The sequence below is a fragment of the Atta colombica genome, unplaced genomic scaffold, assembly GCF_001594045.1.
Source record: "Atta colombica isolate Treedump-2 unplaced genomic scaffold, Acol1.0 scaffold207, whole genome shotgun sequence".
Taxonomy (NCBI): Eukaryota; Metazoa; Arthropoda; class Insecta; order Hymenoptera; family Formicidae; genus Atta; species Atta colombica.
The window spans coordinates 2,035,650-2,044,951 of NW_017259302.1; the positions used below are offsets into that span (position 1 = coordinate 2,035,650).

Below are 9,302 nucleotides of genomic sequence, written 5' to 3' on the forward strand. Positions count from 1 at the left end.
TATATATTTTGCCAGCATTCACTTTCTTATTGAAAGTATCATTTCTCGCATGTTTTAGCAACATAATCGTTCGACACTTGCATAATTTGATTCTTCCTACTAATTAAGTATTATGTTATTATACGTGATCGTTGCTGCGCGCCGATCCGTTGAGACTTTTTTGCATTATTACTCATAATTTTTCCATTAACCGCATGCACTTCGTGCCTATCCTATTACGTTGCGCATTTTTAACTTTCCCCGCAATCAATTTTCTGATTCTTGCGAAAGTAACCTAATAATTAATTATGTTGCACAGTCCTTGGGGATCCGAGAACGAATCAGCATCCACCGCTGCTGGCTTTAGGAATCTTATTCTATCGATATCATAATATCTTAGCGGCTCGCATGCAGAGAGAGCATCCCGACATGTCCGACGAAGAAATTTTTCAGAAGACACGTCAGATGGTCATCGGAACGATTCAGGTGGATAGCAGTTTACCTATAATTTTCTCTCAACGATAGACAGTAAAAAATAAAGACGCGGTATTTCTTCTAGCGCGAAAAGAGAGTTACAAACAGAAGTAAAATTGCTTATTAATTACATAAAATGTTTTATGTAATTGGTAAACTTTTGTAAAAATCTCGTGTATTGAATAGAGTTGTTTTGAATCTCGCAACTAAATTTACATAATTTGCATTTTCCGTTCGCGAAACATTGCTTTCCGGCACGTAAGGTTTTTCTATCTTTTTACAGAATATAATCCTTTACGAGTATCTTCCGGCATTGCTAAACGAGGATCTTCCTTCGTACACTGGTTATAAACCTGACTTGCATCCGGGTATTAGTCATATCTTTCAAAGCGCTGCATTTCGTTTTGGTCATACTCTTATACCGCCTGGCATATATCGGCGAAATGAAAATTGCGAATACAGGAAGACCAACACAGACCAGCCAGCTATAAGACTTTGTTCTACGTGGTGGGACTCAAACGTGAGTCTATTTATATTTTCACGGTAAACTTTTTGAAAGATACTCTACCTCAGGCAGAGATAATTTTTCATATGTATTTTATACGTATATTTTTAATTGCATTTTACTTGTTAATTATCAATTATTACGATATAATTCTCGTAATTCTATATTATATTAATTAACTATGTAAACTTTTTAAATAATTATTATTATTAATATTAATATTGGATAATCATTATTTATTTAATTCGCATTTTAATTTCTTCTATTTAATAATTTTTGATTATTTTTAATCTTAAAATTTATATGTATATATAATTCGGGAAAAATTATTAAAATATTTAATACTGAATTTTAAAATATTTCAAATATATTATAATTCGATATTAAACTTAAATAATTATTATTAACAACACTTTTTTTTAATTATCTAAGCATTTCAATTTTTTAATAATCTTCGATTATTTTATCTTTCAAAATGTGAGTTAGGGCAAAATGTTTAAAAAGAGTAAATTTAAAAAAATTGTAAAATGATTTTCCTTGAATTTTTCTTCCAAGAGAAATTGGCTCACTTAGTTTGTTAAAAAATATTGTCATTAAAATGTAAGTTCAAGTTCTAGAACATCCACGTGATCTAATTATTACATTAAATTCTTATGAGGTTTGTGATCATATTAAACATAGATGCTGCTCACAGGAGGTTTTAGCTAACAGCACGATCGAGGAGCTGATCATGGGTATGGCGTCGCAATTGGCGGAGAAGGAAGATAATCTTCTCGGTACTGACATCCGAAACAATCTCTTTGGCCCCATGGAATTTTCGCGCCGAGATCTCGGCGCCCTGAACATCATGCGAGGTCGCGACAATGGTCTTCCAGACTACAATACAGCCAGGATGAGCTTCAAACTAGCCAAACGGAAAACATGGAACGAGATCAATCCAGAATTATTCAACAAAAATCCGTCGTTGCTGCGTACCCTCATTGAGATTTACTCGAACAATCTCAACAACGTCGACGTCTACGTCGGCGGAATGCTCGAATCCAAGGGTGGTCCTGGCGAGCTCTTCACCGCGGTCATAAAGGAACAATTCCTCCGTTTGCGGGACTCCGATAGATTCTGGTTTGAGAACGAAGAAAACGGGTAAGTGAATTAGTTCTTCGTAATAATTATATTAACATTTATGCATTTCGATTTTCCTTTTTCCAATAATGGAATCTAACTGTTTATATCTTGTACGATCTTTGTAATGAATTATATGAAATATATCCGAATCAATATAATTATAGGAGCTTTTTGACACGCGATTTTATTCAATTTTAGCATTTTTACGAAAAATGAGATGGAGGAAATCCGTCGTGTTACTCTTTGGGACGTGATCACGAACGCAACCGGTATACCTCTCGACGCGATCCAAAGACAAGTCTTCGTTTGGCAAGATGGTGATCCATGTCCTCAACCATTTCAGTTGAATTCGACAATGCTCGAATCTTGCGTTCCCCTACAGCGCTATGACTACTTTGAGGTAATCAGTCAATTATATCAAATTTGTTTCTTAATTATCTTTTGAAAGTTATCTTGCGCAAATATCTTTTTTAATAACTCGCGATTTTTAATTAAATTAAATTAAGATAATTTTACTTTTTCCTTTTGTTTTTAATTGCTATTCTGGAACTTTTTTAATATTTTTTCTTTACATTGGATAATACGACGTTTTTACTGATTTTTGTTAATTAAAATGAGATAATTCTATTCCATTTTCTTCTTTTCTTTTTTAAAATACAGTTCTGAAGCATTAACTCTTAATAATTTCGAGCATTTCCGATATTCTATTTTTGTTGAAAAATGACATTTAATATTCAATTGTTTATAATTAAATTTAGATAATCTTCTTTTGTTTTTTAAAACATTGCGATTTTGGAACATTAACTCGTAGCAACTTCAAGTTTTTTCGATATTCCATTTTTGTTACTACTAAATAAGAAAACCTTTATAATGTTTTTATTTTAGTAATTAAATTCAAATAATTTTATTATGCCTTCTTCTTTTTTTAAAATTGCGGTTCTGAAAGACTACGGCATACAAAAAAAAAAATTAAGCAGTAAAACATAAATATTAAGCAAATATATATATATATACAGTTTGGATTTGTTACTGCGTTATTGCTTAACTCTTGCTTTTCTGATATTCTTTTTTGTTAAATTGAATAAAGCTCTTGGATAAACAAAATACTATTTTACTATTTTTTTAACATAATATTTAATAAATACGCACTATAGGGTAGCGAATTCGTCTACATTTACGCGTGCGTGTTCCTTGGTTTCGTTCCGATCCTTTGTGCCGGTGCTGGATACGGATTGGTGAAACTGCAGAATAAACGGCGGCGTAGATTGAAAATACTTCAAGAGGCAATTCAAAAGCGAAGCGATGGTCGGATTTGCGTTGATAAGATGATTGTACGTGAGTGGTTGCACGCAAACCATCGCCGTCTCGTGAAGGTGAAATTCGGACCGGAAGCGGCGTTGTATATCGTCGATCGAAAAGGGGAGAAACTGCGAACATTCGATTTCAGTGGCGTTAACACCATAACTATGGAAGAATCACAGGTATCTCTTTATTATTGCAAAAATAAATGATAATCTTTTAATGACATTAAAAAATTACTTATCATTAAACTCTTTATTTAAATTTATAAAATAATATATCTTTTTTGAATTAATTTTCTGAAACAAAAAACGTAATTCTTTTTTATTTTCACATTTGCTTAAAATTTTTAATTTAAGATATAAAAGAATAAATAAATTTTAATTATCAATAGATTTGTTTAATGTTGAAAATTGAAATAAACGCGAGAGAATCGATAAATAGATAAATATATATGAATCATTTTTTTTATTAGGAAAAAATTTATTATTTCCTCTTCCTCCTCGCCCCCCCCCCCCCCAAAAAAATCCATAAAGTCTCTATTGTTGAAAAATGTTCATAGTAACAACTACGCTATATCTATCTAAAAAAACAATCTAAATTGCGTCTCTGAAATCTGAAATTATATCACAACTACAATTTAAGAAATTAGTAAATGCATCCGGTAATTATATTTTATTGACTACTCAAAATTACGTCGCAAATTAATTCTACGCTTCATTAAATAACAGCTGACTCTTTAACATCGTATTCGATAATTATTAATCGCTGTTTCAGGAGAGCGAAACCGGACATCGTAAGGCCCTAGTACTGTTACGTATACCGCGTGATTACGACCTTGTCCTTGAACTCGATTCGTTGGCTTCGCGTAGAAAGTTCATTGCGAAATTGGAGGCGTTTCTGGCGTCACAAAAAAAGCATTTCACACTCACGCCAATTGCAAGGGATATTATGCTGGCAAAAGCGGAAACCAAGGAGCGTCGGCAAAAGAAGCTCGAACAGGTTTGTCTCTCCTTCTCACGGGAATACATTTATGAATGTACGCAGCTCCGTTCATTGAAACGTGGATTAATATCTCATGAAGAAATAATTTCTTAATTAATAAAAAAGAAAAGAGAAATATGAACGTATAATTGTATACGAAAATATATGTATAAGTTCGAAAATATATATATATATAAATATATGTATAAGTATACATATAATTTATTTCGCTCTCCTACTTCAAGAATGACACAAAAAGAGCTTTTTTGTGAATTATTTCTATGAATGCATTAGGCAAACATTATTCATTTTATAAAAAATAAACTAATTTAACTTTATAAGAAAATCAAAATCTTTACAATTCAAAAGAGGTTTTTTTAAAGGTTTGTCAAATAAAAATCGCATTTGATTATGTTATGAATATATTCTTTTTATCTGTTATCTGATTCGTCAATAATTTTCGGTCAAATGGAAAAAAATAGTTTATCTCATTTTTTGAGAAACTTAATTTTTTTTAAATTCAATAAATAAAAATGGTCAAATAATTAAATAAATTAAACAATATAATATAGAACTAATATTATATATAATTATATTGTTACACATACATAATATCCTGAGTGGTTCTTAATTCTCTATTATATTATTTACTTAATTTTTTTAGTTGTGTTTTTAGTTATGTGTTTTAAAATAAAGTAGCAATTTCGCTCCACACGCTTATTATACTACATATAAATTTATAGTATTAATTATATACATGGAAGGATTATGACATTCCCGATAACACTGCGAAATGTTGTTAGTTCTTCAGAGAAGCATACGCGTTGACTTTCGGTTTACGGCCCGGCGAACGAAGGCGGCGGTCTGAAGACAGTGATACCGGAGAGGTCGTCACGGTAATGCGCACATCGCTTTCCAAGAGCGAGTTTGCAAGTGCTCTCGGCATGCGGCCCGACGCAGTCTTCGTGAAGAAAATGTTCAACATCGTTGACAAAGATGGTGACGGCCGGATTTCTTTCCAGGTATAATTGTCGCTCGCTTCATCGAAGCTGCGCTTTTACCATTTTGTCTGAATATAACTTTCTTATCTTGTCTGACGATTATCAGCGAAGAGCGATTCATTCCAGGAATTCTTGGACACGGTCTTGCTATTCTCACGTGGCAAAACTGAGGACAAGTTGCGTATCATCTTCGACATGTGCGATAAGGATAGCAACGGCGTGATCGACAAGGAAGAACTGTCGGAGATGTTGAGGTCATTGGTGGAAATAGCGCGTACCACCAGTCTCTCGGATGATCATGTCACAGAATTGATCGACGGCATGTTCCAGGTTCCATTTTTTATTATTTTCACATCATTATGGTAGCTTAATTATGGTAGCTTATTTATTTTAAAATGTCTTTTGTTATCGCGATAACTGCTAAATCTCTTATTAATCAGGATGCTGGACTTGAGAGGAAGAACTACCTCACATACAACGATTTTAAATTGATGATGAAGGAATATAAAGGTGATTTCGTCGCGATCGGTCTCGATTGCAAGGGTGCCAAGCAGAATTTTCTCGACACATCGACGAATGTTGCTCGTATGACCAGCTTTCATATCGATCAACTACCCCCGGAAGATTCGAAAAGCTGGACTCGAAAGCAATGGGATGCCATATCGACTTTTCTCGAAGAGAACAGGCAGAATATATTCTACCTCTTTGTGTTTTACGTGGTCACCATAGCTCTTTTTGTTGAGAGATTTATTCGTGAGTATTTCATCGATCTCAAGTAGAACAAATTCAAAACATGTCTAAATATACTTTGATTTTTCTAGACATCTTTGAATATATGTAATATATTTTTTTATATTATATTATCATATTATATATATAATAATATATTATTATGTTATATTATTATTATAATTTTTCCTAATTCTTTTGAATATGTGATTTGTTCAGAAAGCATCCTGTTGTTCGTTTGCTGCAAAATTCAATTTCAATCTCTTGCCTTTTTTTCGCAGATTATTCTTTTATGGCAGAACATACGGACCTCAGACATATAATGGGCGTGGGAATCGCCATAACCAGAGGATCAGCAGCCGCACTGTCCTTCTGTTACAGTCTCCTGCTATTAACAATGTCGCGTAATCTATTGACGAAGTTGAAGGAATTTTCGATTCAGCAGTACATCCCGTTAGACTCGCACATACAATTCCATAAGATCGCAGCATGTACGGCACTTTTTTTCTCTGTGCTGCATACGGTCGGTCACATAGTCAACTTTTATCACGTTTCTACACAGCCGATAGCTCATCTTCGCTGCCTCACTAGTGAAATCAGCTTTCCCAGCGACGCGCGGCCTACTATCTCTTTTTGGCTGTTCAGAACAGTGACCGGTAGGTGTTCTCGCCAAAGATTTCACAATTTCATTGGACATCCAGAACTTTGACATGATTCCCTTATTTCACTTTTATTGCAGGTTTAACCGGTATTCTTCTCTTCGTCATCATGACGATTATTTTCGTCTTCGCACATCCAACCATACGACAGAAAGCCTACAAGTTCTTTTGGTCGACGCATAGTCTCTACGTAGTACTATATGCATTATGCCTCATCCATGGTTTAGCCCGTTTGACAGGCGAACCGCGATTCTGGATATTCTTCGTCGGCCCGGCAATCATTTACGCGCTAGATAAAGTAATTTTATACCCACTTTTTCGGGAAGTAGAACAGTGACAAAGAAAAAGAACAATTCCCTTTTTTACATGTATATATGCGTCACACTCGTAGTCACACATAATTACAAAATTTATTAATTATGTATGGAGATCATGCATGATGTAACATATTTTGTATATTACGTATTATCTCATATTTCGTTTAATGTAAATCGTCTTTTGCTAAAATGATTTGATTTGAATTATTAACGCAATATAAAAATAACGTTAAGTGCCAAATATCAAGAATCAAGAATGTTAGATCAGAGTACTGATTTCAGGTCGTCAGCTTGAGAACTAAATACATGACCCTGGATATCATCGAGACGGAATTACTACCCTCCGACGTAATAAAGATCAAATTCTACAGACCTCCGAACTTAAAGTACCTGTCGGGTCAGTGGGTACGTCTCGCCTGCACTGCCTTCAGATCTAATGAATTTCATTCTTTCACGCTGACCTCCGCGCCGCACGAGAATTTTCTATCGTGCCACATAAAAGCTCAAGGACCGTGGACGTGGAAGCTCCGTAATTACTTCGATCCTTGCAATTATAATCCAGAGGATGATCATCCGAAGATTCGTATAGAAGGTCCATTTGGTGGAGGAAATCAGGATTGGTACAAGTTTGAGGTCGCGGTGATGGTTGGAGGTGGCATCGGGGTGACTCCTTATGCCTCGATGCTCAATGATCTCGTATTTGGAACCTCCACCAACAGATATTCAGGAGTCGCGTGTAAGAAGGTAAATGCAAACCAAAATAAAAATTATATGAAAAAAAATAATCAAGTGAGAAAAATTTGAAAGATATCTTTACATACATATATTTATTTTCTTTATACAAATTATAATTTATTCTTTATACAAAATTATCATAGAAAATTTTCTAAGAATAAGGATAAAAAGAATTTATTAATTTTTATTCTATAAAAAGAAATTCATAATCGAAATTAAGAAGTAACTTAATTGTATTTAATTGTTTTTGATCGTTTGAGAAGTATTTCTAAAAATGTATATTCATATTAGAAATTGAAAATACATATTCATATTAAAAATGTTACGGTAAAGCTGATGCAAAAGTGGCGATTGCTTCATTACTAGAAAGTATGTTTTACTGTCGAAAGAGAAACATGAATATGGAATATTGTTGGGCTATATAAACCATTGCGTTAAATTTAACGGCTCATTAAAATAAGAAAACGCTTCCATTTTTTTATTCGATAGTATCATGTCACTTTCTTTTTATTTTGTACAGGTCTATTTTTTATGGATCTGCCCATCGCATAAACATTTCGAATGGTTTATTGACGTTCTCAGAGATGTTGAGAGAAAAGACGTTACGGATGTGCTTGAAATTCACATATTTATAACACAATTCTTTCATAAGTTTGATTTGCGTACTACTATGCTGGTAAGTGAATTCATATTGGAATTTTTGTATGATCGAATGCGATGAAAATGTACGCAAAATTTCTCCTTATATTTAATTAATTCAATCGGATTAATTATTAATAAAATTTTGCTTCACATATGTAGTACATATGTGAGAATCACTTTCAGAGGCTATCGAAGAAGAGTATATTCACCGGTCTGAAGGCCATCAATCACTTTGGTCGGCCGGACATGACGTCGTTTTTGAAATTTGTTCAAAAGAAACACAGCTATGTGCGTTCATGATATTAGTTTTTATTAAGAATGCATTCGCTCGGCGCATAGAAGTTCAAGGGATGTTTGAAGAAGATAAAGAGTTAAACGTCCTTCGTGCTTTTGCGCGATCTGTTATAATATTATTGATGTTATTTTTTAAAAAATTGAATGATATAAAATTTTTTAAAAAATTGAATGATATTATTGATTTACAGGTTAGCAAAATAGGAGTATTTAGCTGTGGGCCGCGTCCTCTGACGAAAAGCGTCATGTCTGCCTGCGATGAAGTTAATAAAACACGGCGGCTGCCGTATTTCATTCATCACTTTGAGAACTTCGGCTAGTCTAATACACTGCTCCCTGTTTGCATGAGATAACGGACTGTCAATGTATTTGACAACCTTTCTCTACGATTTACATATTTAGAATGTACATATTTATACGCTGAAGTGTTGCTTTTTATTACTATTTATTATCATATTACATTTCTTATTTATGAATTCAAAAAAGAAAATCTTTTTCTCCCTATCTTTTTATCTTCCCAAATTAAATAAAATCTTATTTGTAATTTTATTATAATTTATTA

General features: G+C 33.4%; 1 protein-coding gene across 1 annotated transcript in view; it reads left to right on the forward strand.

Moving 5' to 3' along the window:
- Positions 1-9,169, forward strand: part of LOC108687531 (dual oxidase) — a 13,356-nt gene extending 4,187 nt beyond the window's left edge. The window contains exons 6-20 of the mRNA XM_018193334.1: positions 299-465; positions 737-973; positions 1,653-2,098; positions 2,279-2,480; positions 3,235-3,561; positions 4,157-4,381; positions 5,167-5,385; positions 5,491-5,694; positions 5,805-6,117; positions 6,375-6,749; positions 6,833-7,050; positions 7,352-7,813; positions 8,325-8,480; positions 8,606-8,734; positions 8,932-9,169. Of these exons, the coding sequence (XP_018048823.1) occupies positions 299-465; positions 737-973; positions 1,653-2,098; positions 2,279-2,480; positions 3,235-3,561; positions 4,157-4,381; positions 5,167-5,385; positions 5,491-5,694; positions 5,805-6,117; positions 6,375-6,749; positions 6,833-7,050; positions 7,352-7,813; positions 8,325-8,480; positions 8,606-8,734; positions 8,932-9,060 (3,809 nt within the window). The 3' untranslated portion in view covers positions 9,061-9,169. The remainder of the gene's footprint in view (positions 1-298; positions 466-736; positions 974-1,652; positions 2,099-2,278; positions 2,481-3,234; positions 3,562-4,156; positions 4,382-5,166; positions 5,386-5,490; positions 5,695-5,804; positions 6,118-6,374; positions 6,750-6,832; positions 7,051-7,351; positions 7,814-8,324; positions 8,481-8,605; positions 8,735-8,931) is intronic.
- Positions 9,170-9,302: the final 133 nt, after the last annotated feature.